Source organism: Triturus cristatus, chromosome 4_1, assembly GCF_964204655.1.
Source record: "Triturus cristatus chromosome 4_1, aTriCri1.1, whole genome shotgun sequence".
Lineage (NCBI taxonomy): Eukaryota > Metazoa > Chordata > Amphibia > Caudata > Salamandridae > Triturus > Triturus cristatus.
In genome coordinates this window covers 174,474,437-174,492,356 of record NC_140585.1, presented here as the reverse complement: position 1 = coordinate 174,492,356, position 17,920 = coordinate 174,474,437, and the positions used below count along the sequence as shown (strand labels likewise).

Here is a 17,920-nt window from a genome sequence, read left to right as displayed (position 1 = left end):
TGGCACGCTTTTGTATCTCTTGGAGCCTTGGCAATAACTTCTTATTCTGTTGACCCATCTGGATGTGTTTGGGGAGCTATCGGATCTTACTATTAATCATAGGAAAACACTGGTGTTTCCTCTAGGACCCTGGTCGCTCGTCAACCGGCCACGTTGTCGGTCCTCCCCCTCCGTTGGGAGACTGATAAATTCCGGTACCTAGGAGTGATGGAGGCCCATACGCTACAGATACTCTTTTAATATAATTTTGGGAGGGTTACAGAGGGCCTTCATTCATCCGTGCAGGTTTGGAACTCCCTCCCTCCTTTCATCATGGGTCAGGTGGCTGTATCCAAGATGGTGTTTTTCACCATGATATCTATACTGCAAGCACACATTTGTTTGATACACTAACTCACGTGGTGTTTCAGAGGCAGCATTCCCTCCTAACCTTGCTGATGTAGGCATGGGGACGGGGTAGAGTAGCAAAGGACTTTTTGTTCCAGCTGCTGAAGTGGGGAGAGGAAAGGGGGGGGGGGGGCATTTGGCGATTCGCATTCTGGAACAATAATATCTGGCCTCCCCGATCCAACAAGCTGCACACCGGCTTGTGGAGGAGGGAAACTGAGCAAAATCTCCATTTAAGGACACGTCGAGGGGCTCCTTCCAGATCCTACTTCTGATGACAGGGTCAGAATGTGACACCAGTGCCGTACCTCATTAGGCCAACAGCCTGACTGTATGGGTAGTCCTGGGGAGGAACCCTCTTGCTACGGAGTTTGTTTGGGGGATTTGATGGCTCTGAAGTACTGATGGGTCTGTGGATGTCTCTGCCTGGTGGGAGGATGGTTGCAAGACACTGGCGAACTTCTTCCCCAATTAAGAATTCATCACGTTTGAGGTGGCACAGGATAGTTTCTATCTATGCTAATATTGTGCCCATTATCAGGGAAATATAGCCTACATTCCCTGCAGCCCCTAGCACGTCACTCAGTTTTTAGGGCCTGTTAGAATTGGGCGGGGGTCGACACCTGGTCTCTCCTATATGAAGCTATGACAGCTGTTCAGTTACGAGTTGCGTGTCCTGCCCTGGCGGCCCGAGAGAGTGACCTAGAGATACCACTCAAGGATGACCAATGGGCAAGAATGTGTGCATTAGTGAAATCTGGATCAAGCAATCCCAGATTTAGGCTTATACATTTTCATTTCTTACACCGCACGTATGTCATGCCAGTGCTTCTACATAAAATGGACATCCGTAAGCCGGTAAGCTGTGTTAGATGTCAGGCCCCCAAGGCCTCATTATTGCATTTAACATGGGCCTGCCCAGAGGTGTATTCCTTTTGGTTGAAAGTACTGGCTCGGTTGAGGACATTGATGCAGATACCTGTTCCTACAGACCCTGCTGTTTGCCTGTTGAGTGACATCTTTCGTCAGAAGGGCCAGAAAGATAAGGCTGAGAAAGACCTAGGAGTGTGGGTGGAACTCCTGGGCAGCTACATGGATTCTGAGGGCTCTTGACTGTAATCCTTAATGGACAATCAGGGGTCTACCACCACAGATGAGGACTGATTGTTTCAATGAGATGTGATGATTTATGATTAAGCCTCTGGGGCCACTCAGGTATTTTATACTCTGTACATAAAAGTATGTTATTTGGGCATGATACTACTATGGTTTTGTTTCATATATTTGTAGTAACTGACTCCAGGCTTGTTGTAGTATTTCAGGAGTAGTTATTGTACAAGTTACATGTCCAGATGTTCAGTTGTGGACTAGCCCCACCCGGAGCAGCCAGCATGCTGCTTAGCCCTTCTCCAACTGTAGTCTCTGACACCCAGCATTCCATATTACATTATTCTATGAGGAACTCACAGGCAGAGCATGAACACATTGAAACCAGGATACAACAATATGTTGTACAGGCCAACCCTATCTGTGACATGGTGGAAGATGGCTGTTATTTCCATAACTGTTGTTTTTCTCTTCAGTGAAAACAATAAAAAATATAATTAAAAAATATGCCAATTGGTCGGTCAACAGATGCCATAAGTGGACAGAAGCTGGGCGTTGTATGTCCTTGTCTAGTCAAGATGCCTACCCAACCATCTCCAGGAAGTTGGAGAATCAATTATATAAATGTCCATAAGAAAATGTTATGTTTATTCTCAGGTCAGTTTACCAGGATGGAGATCATATTATTCGGCCGTCTATCCCCCACTAAAAGGAGCCCCTGGTCTGCAAATTATTGGGGGTTTTCCATGTGTCTCAAATGCAAGTCCGGCCACTAGCACCCCATTATTGAATAACAAGCTGTTGCTTCTCAGCTAGGTTCATGATATATAAAAACATTGCATACATAAACAGAGATAATGCTGATAGGAAGTTAAGAATGACAGTGAATTGTATTCTAATTCTTAGTTTGATAGTCGTCTTTCAAGGTAACATTCTGGAGGGATTTGTGATGATCTAATTTGTGAGGAAGACTAGAATGAGAAAATGAACAGTATTTTTATGGCTAGAAGGCACAGTTGAAATGTGATGTGTTGTAGATCTTCTGTCAGACAAAAAAAGATCCGAGATCGTGGATCAGGGAACCTAGCTAGTAGGGAAAAGGAGGGGTCTACTTGACGAGTAAGATGCACCTCAAATGAAGAAAAGAAAATACTTTTCTTGAGTCCCCTCACTCACCAAAGGTTTCCCCTAGGTGACATGCTTCATCATTGGGGCCATCCCAAGCATCTACTGCTTGGGGCGTGCTGCGACAGTTACGTAGGAGCACTGAATTGTAAAGACTATGTGTAGTGCAGTGAAGGGGGAGTGCTGTGGGTGGGTTGATTTAAAAATTACCTAGCTAGTGAGCGTAAATGAGTTTATTCTTGCTCCTAGTTGGTAACGGATAAAAAGGGGTTTAATAAAAGGGAAGAATTAGGTAATAATGTGCTAATAGTCCCTGATATTGGAAGTCAACACGTTTCGAGGTTATCCCCTAAACCTCTTCTTCAGGACCACATGGGGACCAGCCCCATGTGTACCACTCTGTGCACAACCTGTAATAAAGTGAAAAAATAAGAAAGGGAAAATAATAAACGCGCACCTCAGTGTCAGCGTAAATGAATTACATACGGTTAAACTGAACACGTAGTATCTAGAAGAATACAAAAAACATACATGTTAATATGCTGCCTGCCCATCATTGTCGTGGGCAGGTCAAATGTTGTTCATCTTGGATCAAAATAAACCGTAGGTGATGGCGCTCTTGACTGTAACTTAGAATAGGTGTTAAAATCCAGTGCAGTCTGGTAAACGTGTGTCTCTAAAGGATGAAACCACATATGTAAAAGCAGAAACATAAAACACTTCTGATGGGACATCCGACATAACAAACATGACATAAAACATATATTAAGGCGTATAGACCTACTTAGTAGTTAATCAAAATTAGCCTCATGGTCTGCCTGGGTGGAGGAGCCTGAATAACCCTCGGGGAGAGTAAGGGTTAAGACAACCGGAGTCGGAATGGCGTTTAAACACCCTGCAAAATGGAGAAAGTCTGGAAAATAGTGAAAAAACAGCCTGGTCGAGCTCCCGGTAGCAGGGGAGTCAGGACGCGGGAGAAAAGAACTTACTTGACTCGGCTTCCCTCGGTCTAATTGACCTACTGATTCCCATCGGCGGACCGCATCTTAGCGTGTCTTGGGATCCAGTGGTCTAAATAGTGTGTGAGGCGGCTGGAAAAAGCATTGTCGTGAGAAAAAAGGCTATGCCGCGTATAACGTTAGGTTTGCGGCGGCCATCTTGAGTGTCCTTATTGACGAGTAGGGTCTGAAAACTTCGGGACGGGAGTGAAAGAAAAGAAAAGAAAATACTTTTGAAGCGTACATGTGTGCTATGAGGATATTATTTAAGAGGTATATCGAAAAAATGTCGAAAGAAAAAGAAAGGAAATATAAAGAAATATTTAAGAGAAAAACGCGGGTCTCGAACCCTGCAGTTGGGGGATATGTCTCTCTTGTCAAGCGATCACAATAATACGGAGGCCATTTTAGGCTAGTCAAAGGTGAAAAATAGTCCACGAAATGGCCCAATCTTCTGTGAGCATTGGCATATTATAAAAATTTTGCTGGAAGGAAAACAAGTTACTAATTAAAGAAAAGAGTTAAGATTAGGGGAAACAAATATATTAAAAAATATTAATAAAGGAGAAAAATACAGAAGAAAAATACAGGAGAAAAATAGGCAAAAATGGGTAAAATTTTGTAAAAATTATTGGGAAGAAAACCAAAGGAAAAACAGGTTGATTCCAAGATATATTCATGAGATAGAACCAGTTTATCTGACAAATTGACCCCACGGGATGTTGTCATTTAGTCCTTTGGTATCAGTGCGTAGTTTAAAGACCCAACGTTGTTCTTTTTCCAGCAGTTTATGTTCAAGGTTGTCACATGGTTTTATATGCTCCAGGACCACCCACCTCACATCGTTAGCTGTGTGTTGCATGTCGTTAAAATGTGCTGTCATTCTGGTACTTGCTCTGTGGCATCTGATGTTACTGCGGTGTTCACAAATCCTTGTGCTCACCTTCCTAGTTGTCATTCATTTCATAGACTAGACCCACCGTGTTACATGTCATGAAATTTCTTAGTTCCCATGTCGTGCCCATATTAAATTGGACCGTTTTAGTGGTGGTGGTCAGATGACATACACTGCAGTTTCGACATGGGTGATGGCCTATAGGTAGATTGCTTATGTCTCAGGTTAGACCTTCGGTGTATATGTAGTAGAAGGTCACGTAGATTCTTGCCTCTCCTATGAGAAAACATGGGTGTTGGGATATCCAGGTTGCCGCTGTTAAGGATCTTCCAATGTTTCTTCACCATTTTAGGGACTTTGTCCGACGCTGTGCTAAAGGTGGTGATGCAGATGGGTCTCCTTTCTCTTTCCGTTTCCTGTTTCTCATAAGTCTCTAGGAGAGCATCTCTGTTGTTATTTTTTGCTCTTTTCCTTGCTTTATTGATGATGTGGGAGGGATATTTTCTGTCTTTCCATTTCCTTGCCAGCTCTCTAGCCTGTTCCTCATAGTCATTAGTTTCCGTACAGTTTCTTCTTAATCTCAGGAATTGGTCAAATGGTAGGTTTTCTTTGAGGTGTCTCGGATGGAAACTGTCGTAGAGTAGAAGACAGTTCTTCACAGTAGGTTTGAAATGAGTTGTAGTTTTTAGGTGTCCCTCCGCGGCATAGATGTTGAGGTCTAGGAAGGTAAGGTCAGACCTACTCATTGTGTGTGTGAATTTTAATAAGGGTCTTGTGTGTTCAACATTTCTAAAAACAGGTTGGCCTCGCTTTCATTGCCATTCCATATCACTAAGATATCATCTATGTACCTCTTCCATTCGACGATCTTGGGCCGCAAAGTAATGTTGTCCGAAAGGATCTTGTGTTCTTCCATGTGGTAGACATACAAACCCGCTACACTAGGAGCGAAGGTGCTGCCCATACTGATCCCGTGTTGTTGTTGGAAGATAGTATCTTCGAAACAGAAAAAGTTTTCTGTGAGGGCCCATTTGCAGCACTCTAAAACCATATGTCGAGGTGTGTAGTAAGGCCAGGATGCTCCATACAGAATGTCTTCTAGGATGTCCAAAGTTGCTTTAAGTGGCAGGCTTGTGTAGAGGCTCTCTACATCAAGGCCAATGAGAATGTTGTTAGTAGGGTCAAAAGGTAAGTCTTTTAGGAGGGACAGTACTGCTTTCGTGTCTTTGAGGTAGGTGTTGGTATTTTGAATGAGCGGCCGTAGGAACGCATCCGCAAATTTAGACAGTGGTTACAGGATGGAACCAATACCTGAGACGATGGGACGTCCGGGGGGTTTTCTAATCGCTTATAGATCTTTGGTAGTGTGTAGTCTGAGGCATTCAGAACGGTATGCATCTGTGCTTTGTATAACGATGCCCCCACCTTTATCTGCTGGTATAATGATGATTTCTCCATTGTCAGCCAAAGATTTTAGCGCCTCTTGTTCTGTTTTAGTAGTGTTGTGGAAAACTTTAGGTGTTCTTGGATCCAAATCTCCTGCTTCTCTTAGAACCGCTTTTTCAAAAGCCAGTAGTTCTACTAGTAAAGCGGTGGAGGGTGGTGTGAAGGTTGACTTCGGGTGTAGGTTCGTGTCACCTCTAGGAGTATCTATTGGTGGTTTATTTTCAAAGTAAACTTCTAGTTTAAGTTTTCTTATGAACTCGCTTAGTTCGCAGCTGAGTAGGAACTTGTCCAGGGATGGGGTGGGTACAAAACCCAACCCTTTCTCTAGGACGTCGAGTTGGTATTTAGACATGGTGGTCCCTGATAGGTTAACCACTAGACTTGATTGTTGCTGGTGCTCAGTAGATTCGGAGGGCCCATGCTCCTCGTGTGACTTCGAGTGGGCTCCAAAGGTTGAGCCCAATGAACTTGTTGTCCTCTCCTTGTTTTTCCCCTCTGTGGTCCCTGGCCTCGTCCTAAAAAAGGACCCTGAGGTCCTGGGTATTCCGCCGATGGGAATCAGTAGGTCAATTAGACGGAGGGAAGCCGAGTCAAGTAAGTTCTTTTCTCCCGCGTCCTGACTGCCCCGCTACTGGGAGCTCGACCATTCCGTTTTTTCACTATTTTCCAGACTTTCTCCATTTTACAGGGTGTTTAAACGCCATTCCGACTCCGGTTTACTTAACCCTTACTCTCTCCGAAGGTTATTCAGGCTCCTCCACCCAGGCAGACCATGAGGCTAATTTTGATTAACTACTAAGTAGGTCTATACGCCTTAATATATGTTTTATGTCATGTTTGTTATGTCGGATGTCCCATCACAAGTGTTTTATGTTTCTGCTTTTACATATGTGGTTTCTTCCTTTAGAGACACACGTTTACCAGACTGCACTGGATTTTAACACCTATTCTAAGTTACAGTCAAGAGCACCATCACCTACGGTTTATTTTGATCCAAGATGAACAACATTTGACCTGCCCACGACAATGATGGGCAGGCAGCATATTAACATGTATGTTTTTTGTATTCTTCTAGATACTACGTGTTCAGTTTAACCGTATGTAATTCATTTACGCTGACACTGAGGTGTGCGTTTATTATTTTCCCTTTCTTATTTTTTCACTTTATTACAGTGGTACACATGGGGCTGGTCCCCATGTGGTCCTGATGAAGAGGTTTAGGGTATAACCTCGAAACATGTTGACTTCCAATTTCAGGGACTATTAGCCCATTATTACCTAATTATTCCCTTTTATTAAACCCCTTTTTATCCTTTACCAACTAGGAGCAAGAATAAACTCATTTACGCTCACTAGCTAGGTAATTTTTAAATCAACCCACCCAAACCACTCCCACTTCACTGCACTACACATAGTCTTTACAATTCAGTTCTCCTACGTAACTGTCGCAAGTCGCAGCACGCCCCAAGCAGTAGATGCTTGGGATGGCCCCAATGATGAAGCATGTCACCTAGGGGAAACCTTTGGTGAGTGAGGAGACTCAAGATAAGTATTTTCTTTTCTTCATTTGAGGTGCGTCTTACTCATCAAGTAGACCCCTCCCTCTCCCTACCAGCTAGGTTCCCTGATTCACGACCATGGATCTTTTTTTGTCTTAAGTATACCAAGGAGGACGAACCTAGCTATATCCTCCTCTCCCCCCTCTTTGTTTTGATGTAGTTCTTCTGTCTTCATGGGCGAATTTGTGATTTAGTGCAGTGCTTTGTCTCATAGGGAATCAATTGTTTTGGGGAGAAAGAGTTAAAATATCAAGTCATACCATTTCTGTGAAATTGGACACAATGGACCTGATTCCCAAAGATACTGGAACAAGCAGGTGTGACTTAGCGGTGTAGCACTCCTGGCTTCACTTCACCTTCAGGGTTGTGTACACAAGCAGGCATGCCTGTGTTGTGCTCCTGCTCATCTGCGTACTGTGTTATGTTATTTGAGGTAGATACGAGCATGAACCGCGTTTCACGCTCGTGTCCGCTTTCAGATAATGCGGTCAGGGGTTAGTCTTGCGGGGGTGCATGGATGTATCTTTTGGATAGAAGCAGTGGTTATATATTTATGGTGGTGAATGACAGTTGTCTTGCGGAAACTGGACTTACCCCGGTTAACATGTTCTGCTGCATAAAATTGACTTTTACTATTACTGGAGCCGTCCTTCACTGAAGTTCTTAAGCTTTGCTACACTGGCGAAGACTACTTTTATTATTTTCTTGTCGTTTTTGCTTTTGCTTATCTTTACAAATAACAATGACCGTGGCAATTGGCATATGGCATAGCGGTGACCACTTTATTTGTTTTCTGAGATTGTTTTTTTGTTTCTTCTTTTTGATTATTTTTAAAGTGAAATTGAACGTTTGGTAGGATCTAGTAACATAATGGCAGTTATTTTGCCACCTCCGTCTTTTTTGACAGCACTGGAGGGCCACCAATGGATGGGGAGACTTGGGAAGGGGTATTTTTAGCTTATGTGAAGGGCTTTAGAAGGGGAAGACTGTAAACCGGAGAGAAAATATCCCCATTAAAGTATTGTTTCGGGGGGATTGGGATAACCTACGTTGGAAAATCCTTGAAATATTGGTGTGTATCAATATGCATCCAAAAAGAACAATTGATGGACAGAATGCAGAACAATGTCATACTTTCACCCCAGTACAGAGATCTGGGCCTAAATCCATCGTTTTTTTGCTCACCATGCCATTCCAGTTTGAACCCAGCCATATGCAAATCAGTCTTGACCCTGCGCCCAATGGGAGCAGTCCAGCCCGAACTGCCAGGCCGGGTCCTCCCTGGACTGAAATCAAGCATCCTAGGACTGGTTTTGGGGTTTCACCCCTCATTAGCAAGGATAGCTTGACTCCAGTGGCATGGAGAGCACGGGACCCACGTCTGAGCATACCCGTCCCACTCGGAGTGACAAATGCAAAAAGAACAATTGATGGACAGAATGTAGAACAATGTCATACATTCACCCCAGGACAGAGATAGGGGCCGAAATCCTTCGTTTTTTTGCTCACCATGCCATTCCAGTTTGAACCCAGCCATATGCAAATCAGTCTTGACCCTGTGCCGCATGGGAACAGTCCAGCCGGAACTGGGGTATTTTTAGCTTATGTGGTGTATTTAGAAATGAAAGACTGTAAACCAGAGAGAAAATATCCCTATTAAAGTATTGTTTTGGGGGGATTGGGTTAACCTACGTTGGAAAATCCTGGAAATATTGATTTTTATCAATATGCATCCAAAAAGAACAATTGATGGACAGAATGCAGAACAATGTCATACTTTCCCCCCCAGTACAGAGATCTGGGCCTAAATCCATCGTTTGTTTGCTCACCATGCCATTCCAGTTTGAACCCAGCCATATGCAAATCAGTCTTGACCCTGCGCCCAATGGGAGCAGTCCAGCCCGAACTGCCAGGCCGGGTCATCCCTGGACTGAAATCAAGCATCCTAGGACCAGTTTTGGGGTTTCACCCCTCATTAGCAAAGATAGCTTGACTCCAGTGGCATGGAGAGTACGGGACCAACGTCTGAGCATACCCGTCCCACTCGGAGTGACAAATGCAAAAAGAACAATTGATGGACAGAATGTAGAACAATGTCATACATTCACCCCAGTACAGAGATCGGGGTCTAAATCCATCGTTTATTTGCTCACCATGCCATTCCAGTTTGAACCCAGCCATATGCAAATCAGTCTTGACCCTGTGCCGCATGGGAACAGTCCAGCCTGAACTGGGGTATTTTTAGCTTATGTGGTGTATTTAGAAATGGAAGACTGTAAACCAGAGAGAAAATATCCCTATTTAAGTATTGTTTTGGGGGGATTGGGCTAAAAGAATTCAGGAATCTGACTACGTTGGAAAATCCTGGGAAAATTGATGTGTATCAATATGCATTCAAACAGTTATCGTTAAGATATAGTAAGAAAAGAAATGTGGTAATGGAAAGATTCATATTTTATTCTAGATAACAGCAGCCTGAAGACTCAATTGACAGTTATGTGCCCACACTCAGGTCTTTGGCTGTAACTTGTGATTTTGAGCATTTTACATATGAAAGAAGTCTTAAGAGACCAAATACTCATTACAAATATGTCATTATGTCATTATACACTGCCTTTGAAATAGCTTAGGCCATCTAACGTTCTGAAAAGTTTGTACATGAGATAAAAAGGAGTGAGAAGAGTGAAGTACACTTTGTAGCAGAAGAGGGAGATAAAGTCAAGAACACTTTTAATCAGAAGAATGAGGTAACAAAAAAGCCTATGTGGCAGACTAAGCTGCAAAGAAATGAGGGGAAAGAAATTTTGCTTCATGTCTTAGATGTGGTTGTGGTTTCAATTTGGGAAATTCGAAATTTGTGCCCGGCTTTAAAAAGAAATTGTTCCAGATGCAACAAAGGGGTCATTTGGCAAACGTGTGCAGATCAGCTCACCGGAGAGTGAAAGTTATACAAAGCCAGGCTGAATGGCAGTCGGTTTTGGAATACAGTGATCAGGAGGTAAACACTGTTTTGAACATTCATGGTGAGAGGGGTGTAACAAAATGTCCCTTTTGCACTTTTAGCATTTATGGTGCAAGTACGAGTGTGCTGGTGGATTCTTTCACCTGGTATACTATAACTGCACATAATACTGTCAAGGTGAAATGGCCCATTAAAATCTTGTTGGGCCTGATGTTTCTCCAGAAGGATATACAGGTCTCAAGATTTAACAAATTGATTATTTTTGGGAAAATATAGAATTTACAGGAAGCCAAATGTTTGGGAAGGTTTATGTTGCAAAAGATTGTCAGTCTTTATTGGGGTGGCCACATCAGAAAGATCTTGACATCAAACTGGACCCAAAGGCGGATCCTCCTGACTACACTTGAGGGATTTCTTCGGAAGTTACATGTAATGGCAAACATAGTAATGAGGTGGAATTCATACAGAAATTGAAATACAAGTTTCCTGAGCTTTTTGCCAATGAACTGGGAATGTATAAGGGGTTTACACTTCATATTAGGCCACAGGACAGAGTTGAACCTGGTCGCCATAGAGAAAGAAATGCCTCATTGTCGTACATAAGTAAACTGTTACAGGATAAGTGTAAGACGAAAATTATTGAGCCTGTTGAACCTACTCCATGACTTACTCAGGTTGTTATTTTGGTCAAATCCAATGGTGAACTCCGCCTCTGAATTGATCTGCACAGTCTCAATAATGCTTTTTGGTTTGATGCTCATCCTCTTCCTAATCTACAAGAGATGGTATCTACGTTGGCTGTGGTACAGGTGTTTTCATGTATTGATTTAGCCAGTGCATATCATCAGGTGTTGTTGCATGAAGAATCCAAAAACTTGACTGCGTTCATCACTCTTAAGGGTTTGTTTCGGTTCTGCAGAATGCCTTTTGATTTAGCAAGTGCTGCTTCGGTATTCGAAAGTTTAATGAAAGAACCCCGGATGATCCTACTGGAGCAGTGGCTTTCCAGGATGATATATTGATATATTGGTATTTGGGAAAGATGTAGAAGAACATGACAGTGACTTAAAGAATATTTTGTCTGCTTTAACATCCAAGAGGTTGACTTTACGCTCAGATAAATGTAGATTTAGGACATTGCATCAGCAGAACTGGTATTAAACCAAAAAAAGTAAAGTAGAAACATTAGCAAGGATCCAGAACCTACATGTAAGGAACAGTTGGTGGCTTTTCTGGGATTAACGGAGTTTTATGCATAATTGATCCAAAATGATGCTGCTATTGTGGATCCTTTAAGAAGTTTACTAAAAAAATGCTAAACTTGAATGAACCAAGGTTATGTCTACTGTTTTTGACACCTTGAAAACCCTTATTGTGAATGCATCTTGCTTAAAATCCTTTTCATTTGGAAGCATTGCAGTATAATGGTTGATGCTAGCAATAGTGGCTTAGGTGGAGTGCTGATGGAGGAGGACATGGACATGAATGCATTGTGGCATATGCGTCTAGAGTGTTCCGTGAAGCACAGAAAAAGTATTTGGTGATTGAAAGATAGCTATTAGCTTGTGTGTGGGGTGCTAAACATTTTAGGTTTTATTGTGTGGTACAAGGTTCACTATTAAAACTGTTCATAAACCTCTTGTGCACATATTAGCACCTGTGGCGGTCATATCATGTCTGCTGGGTTAGCCAGATTAGCTTCAAAATTAAAAAAAATTCAGTACAAGATAGAATACGTCCCTGGTAAAAAACAATGAACATGCTGATAGCATGTCCAGATTACCTTCACCTGTTGAAGGCCATGATAAGTATGAGGTAGATGAATTTGAAGTGGCGTTCACATCGGAGGATATTCATTTACTTTGTTCTGAATTTCCAGTTGTGGAGGAGAACAGGTGATATGACAAAATGGGGAAAAGATAGTGAACTTACCAAGGTGAAACAATTTATTTTGGAGGATTGGCCTAAGGAGAGGAAAATTGCCTGTGAATTAATGAATTCTTTTCAAGGTACGTGAGGAACTGGCAGTGGGAAATAATATAATTGCACAGGTTGACAAGTGTGTTCCTCCTTTTAGCCTAAGGAGAGCTATTGTTGATATTTCTCATGACAGGCATTTTGGTATTTCAGCTACGAGAAGTCATATTAAAGTAAATTTTTGGTGGCCGAGCATTGACTCTTTTGTGGAGCATCAAGTGAGATTATGTGATGAATGTGCTAATAGTGACAAATCAGCCAAAGCCTTAATATCTGTTCCTCAACCTGTAGAGTTGCCCATAGCACCTTGACGCAATATAGGGTTAGATATCATTGGTCCATTTGCTGTCTTACCTGGACAGGAGTCTTATGGTATTGTTCTGATAGATTACTTCTCTAAATGGCCAGATATCAAGATGTGAGGGATGTTACTTATGAAGTGGTCATAGCGTTTTTGGATGAGATATTTTGTAGAGAGGGCATTCCCCAGGAACTCATGTCTGACAATGGGTCCCTGTTTGTCAGTTAACAGATGGAGAACAGATGGAGAAGTACTTCCAAGAGTGTGGTGTGGTTCACAAGAAAATTGCTGTTTTCCACCCAGAGGAAAATGGGCAAGTGGAAAGGTTCAATCATTTAGTTAAAGAAGCCATCCAATTGGCTGTAAAAGGTGGTTTGAACTGGAAGAATTCTTTGCAGTCTATGTTGTTGACTTACAGAACCTCGCCCTATCCTGTTACTTTTCTGTTGGCGACTCCTTTTGAATTGTTAAGGGGATGTAAACCTAGCACTAATTTGGTCCCATGGTGATTAAGAGACAAGAAATCGTGTTGTGATCTTGCTGAAGTAGATTTCAAAGAAATTTGTGAGAAAATGGAAGTGTATGAAAGGAAAATGAAAGAGGATCTCAAGGAAAAAAGGGTGTGCCTGGGAAACAAGTTGTGTATGTGGGTGACATGGTGCGGTTAAGGAAAGGTATAATGATGGGTAAGGGATTTGCTGAATGGTCGGATCCTGTGCGTGTCATTCAGGTCTTTAGGAATGCCGTACGTGTTGAGGGTGGTACCGTGTGGAATCTCAGAAGTGTGTTGCTATTTATAGTTGAAATCACATGATCTGATGACTGTGCTACAAATGTGTTTCTTGATGTACCAGAAAATTATGGTTTTGGGAATTCACGCTGTGATCTGGTATTTCATGGTCATTTGGTAGTGACCAGTGGCAGTACCAGGGGTTCAAGGTGAAGACGTCCTCCTGTAAAATGTAAAGACTTTGTACTTATGTATAAAAAAAAAAGGAAAACAAATGTAAAGGGAGAAGATGGGTTGTATACAAGCTTGCGGAATTCCTATGTCATGCTCGTGCTCAGCATATTAGTATTTGAGGTAGACACCAGTGTGAACCACGTTTTACGCTCGTGCCACTTTGAGATAATGCGGTGGGTGGGTTGGTATTGTAGGGGAGGTTTGGAGACATATTTTGGATATAAGCAGGGCTATATATTTATGGTGATCAATGACAGCTGTGATTCATAAACTGGACTTACTCCTGCTAATATGTCCTGCTGCATAATGATGGACTTTTACTATTACAGGAGCCGTCCTTCACTGAAGTTATTAAGCTATGCTACATTCTGACTTACTCCTGGCTTACTCTTGGAATTCAGTAGGAAGTAAAGAGTACTGTAATCAATTTTGTTTCCAAAAAGGCAGATTGACAGATAGACCCTGGGATGTGCAGTGATGGAGTCGGAATATGACAAATGCCCTTAGTGCCATTTTGGCAGACATAATGCTCCATCACAAATGTGGCAGATATCCTGTCCTTCCGTAGTGCAGTGTATCCTTTGGCACTTTCAATATGGCTCTGGGAAATCCACCAGTTTTGATGGAGTATCCTGTCTGCTGAACTCTAAATATTGCCCAAAATGTAATCTGCGGGAAAGTAGATTTTTTAAATGAGAATATTGAAGTGTTGCTTACGGATCGCGGTTGCATTCTCTTGCAAAATGCAACAACGTTACTCTGCTGTTGAATGAAAGCCTTATATGTGCATTTGCAACAGTGCACAATAGTACATGCACACAAAGTACCTGAAGCGGGGAATCTCCAGCCACAGATTTTACTCATCCATTACTGAGCAAAGGAGGGAATAAACTTTGTTGACTGTAGTGCTGCATCCAGTCTCTTCCTAAATCTGTACCTAAGACACTTGCAAATGACTAGGGGAAACCATTTACATTTCTGCAAAATGTCCATGTGTATCCAGGAAACCCACATCTTTACTGAGGGCAAGGTCTAGTACATAATTTAACTCACCAGGCTCAGGGTGCCATTTCTCTCTGTGGCAACAGACAATGCTCCAGAGATGATATACTATAAAGAAGAGAAAATAATTTGCATTCATTATCAACAATCGCGTGTCATTGATTGAATTGCAACAAAGCATTTATAAGAAATAGGAACAAATACACACCACTCTACAACTAGATTTTACTTATTTGTACTCTGGCTAGGAGTTGCAGCAGAAGAGCCCAAAATAAGAGCCTCTCAGAATGATGAATAAGGTCTTCAGAAAATTGACAACATGTTTGTATGCTCTGACTGAATTCACTGTGATCACTAATAATACAGTATTATTATATTAAAGTAAAATATGAAAAAGATTTAATTCTTCACCCTCCCTCTATATAATGACTAACATGAACATGTGTTATTTCAGCTCCATTGCGCCAATCATAATGAATGAATTAATTAATTGAGTTTGTAAAGTGCGCAATACCCAAGGGTGTCTTAGGCTAGGCTGAACAAGACAAAAGGAAAGAAACAGCAACCGGGAAGGTGAGTCATCGGGCGTTAGGACTAAGTCGGGGGAACAGCCAGGTCTTCAGCTGCTTTCTGAACAGCTGCAGGCTTTGTTGGGAGCGGAGGGCCAGCGGGAGGGAATTCCATAACCCTGAAATGTCAATGTCCTCCCGCCCCATTTTAATTGCTTAATTCTCGGAATCTGACCCTTGTGTTCTGTGCTGGATCTCAACATTCTACTGGGACAATACCATGTAAATAGCTCCTGAAAATAAAGGGGGCCATTGCCGTGAAGTGCCTTATGCATTAGGCACAAGTTTTTTGAACGAAATTCTCCTCTCCACAGGGAGTCAGTGCAGGCCATGTAGTAGATGCGCCACAGATTTGAACTTAGGGATGTTCAAAAGTGTTGTAGCCACCGCATTTTGGAGAGACTGCAGTTTTTTTATCAAATATTTTGGAATGCCTAGATAGAGTGTATTACAATAATCTAACTTCGACCCTCATAGGGCCAACATTACGATCTTCTGTCTATTTTTTTCAGAACCCTAAGCAAATAGTAGCCCCCGGAGGTCACTGCATTGATCTGAGCACTGAAGCATAGCTTGGTATCAAAGATGACTCCAAGATTTTTTAGCCTTCAGAACTGGCTTCAGTAGATCTCCCAACTCCTGGGGCCACCACGCCCCATTCCAGAAGGAGGTTTCATTCCCGAATAGCAATACCTATGTCTACCCAGAATTAAGCTTTAGACAATTTTCCTCCATCCAGCCTGCCACTGCGGTCATGCAGCTGCAGAAGTTGTAAGCGTCATTCTCAACCTGGGATGTTACCGACACCACAATCTGTGTGTCGTCAGCGTAAGACAGTATGGACAAGCCAAAGCTCACGATAAACTGAACTCGAGGGGTAACGTAAACATTAAAAAGCATTGGACTGAGTGCTGATCCCTGTGGGACCCCACATGGGAGAGAGAAGGGGCAAGATTTAACCCCACACAACTCAACCCACTGTTGGCTGTTTTCTAGAAAGGAGGTCAACAGCGACAGTGCTGTACCCCTAAAGCCCAGCGCATGCAAGCATTTACTCAGGAGCACATTGTGGACCGTGTCAAAGGCGGCAGAGAGATCGAGCAGAATTCATGCCGCTCTGCCGCCCTTATCCACTCTCCCTCTAATTTCCTCCGCCGCCGCCGCCACCAGTGCCGACTCGGTGCAATGTTGGACTCGGAACCCATGCTGGGCAGGGTCCAACAATCGATGGCATCCAGAAAGGTCTGCAGTTCTGCGTTCATGGCCTTCTCCAGGACCTTAGCTGGCAACGGGAGATAGGTCTGTAACTGTCCACTGACCTAGGGTCCAGAGAGGGCTTTTTCACAAGAGGGAGAATTGAGGCCTTCTTCCAGATGTCAGGATAAATCCCATTACTTAGAACGTGATTCAGAAGGTCATTAATTGGTCCCACCACCTGACTAGACAACTTATTAATTATCCCCGTGGGGCACAGATCGGTGGGAGCACCCGACTTAATAGAGCTCATCAGGCTGATGGTTTTCTCCTGCATAAGTGGAGAGAATTCCGCGAAAATGGGGGAGACTTCCTAATCGCTGACTAATTCAGAGACCCAGGACCCTTCCGAGTTCCAAATGAGGCTGGCACTGGGAGGCTGCTGCGAAAAAGCTTGAAAGATGGATTTGACCTTAGATTGAAAGTGAACCGCCAGCTTATCGCAGAAGGCTTCGTCCATCTCAAAAACCTTATTGTTACTCCAGTGTGATAGATCATTAACTGTTTTAAACGGTTCCCTGGAGGAATTCCCAGCTGTTCTAATGTTCCCTGAGACAAATTTGGTCTTTTCCGCTTTGATAAGCTCTTTGTACCCTGCAAGGATCTTTTTTCTACCTAGCTTTTTTCCCGGGAAGTAATCTATTCTCCAAAGACGCTCTTCCTGTCTACAGCTCAGTTGTGCCTACTTCAGTTTAGGGGAAAACCATGGCGCCGAGGGACGGTTCCTGTGGGTTTTTATTGTTCTCATAGGTACTATTTTGCTGCATGCAGTCTCCAGCCATTGAGCAAGGCTGATGGCAGCTTTGTTATTATCCTTGACAAGGTCTAGTGTGGAATTAGAGAGAGCCTCCTGTAGTGCCTCTATGTTCGCACTTTTCCAAGGCCGGAACTTAATCGCTTTGGCTGAGTTGCCCCGTTCCCCTCCCTTCCACTGGGTCAAGATGGAAAAGAAAAGAGCTGAATGATCCGTCCAGGGAAGTGGAAGGGTCTTACATAAAAGTTTTAATCTCCAGTTAACTAAATACTTGAAAGAATGACTGACCAGAAATGCACAACACTGTATAAACTGTCAAGAAGTCAATAACCAAGGTCCTTAGCAGCATCAACAAGAGTGAGGTGCTTTTCAACACTGAAATACATGTTATGTTATATGTTATGTTATGTTATATATTAAAAAGCAGTATAATAAATTCATAATTTGTCTAGCAGAAATCTAACTCATTGACTGTAATAAAATATCTTTAAAAATAATATCCATACCTGTGATAATTTTGCTCATACCATAGGCTTGTTAGGTTGCCATTTGGAGAAATAGCAGTCTAGAGAATGAGAGCTGAGCATATGGCTTTAGTTTTCCAGTCATAAATTAGTGTT

General features: G+C 42.7%; 2 protein-coding genes across 6 annotated transcripts in view; one reads left to right on the top strand and one right to left on the bottom strand.

Annotated features, from left to right (window-relative positions):
- Window positions 1–17,920, top strand: part of LOC146853834 (uncharacterized) — a 218,191-nt gene that overhangs the window by 85,949 nt on the left and 114,322 nt on the right. The gene's annotated exons all lie outside the window — the stretch shown is intronic.
- Window positions 1–17,920, bottom strand: part of LOC146853835 (membrane-spanning 4-domains subfamily A member 4A-like) — a 293,969-nt gene that overhangs the window by 206,754 nt on the left and 69,295 nt on the right. For all 5 annotated transcript variants that reach the window (XM_085651830.1, XM_085651831.1, XM_085651832.1 and 2 more), the window contains one exon: window positions 14,775–14,831. In XM_085651830.1, the coding sequence (XP_085507956.1) occupies window positions 14,775–14,831 (57 nt within the window). The remainder of the gene's footprint in view (window positions 1–14,774; window positions 14,832–17,920) is intronic.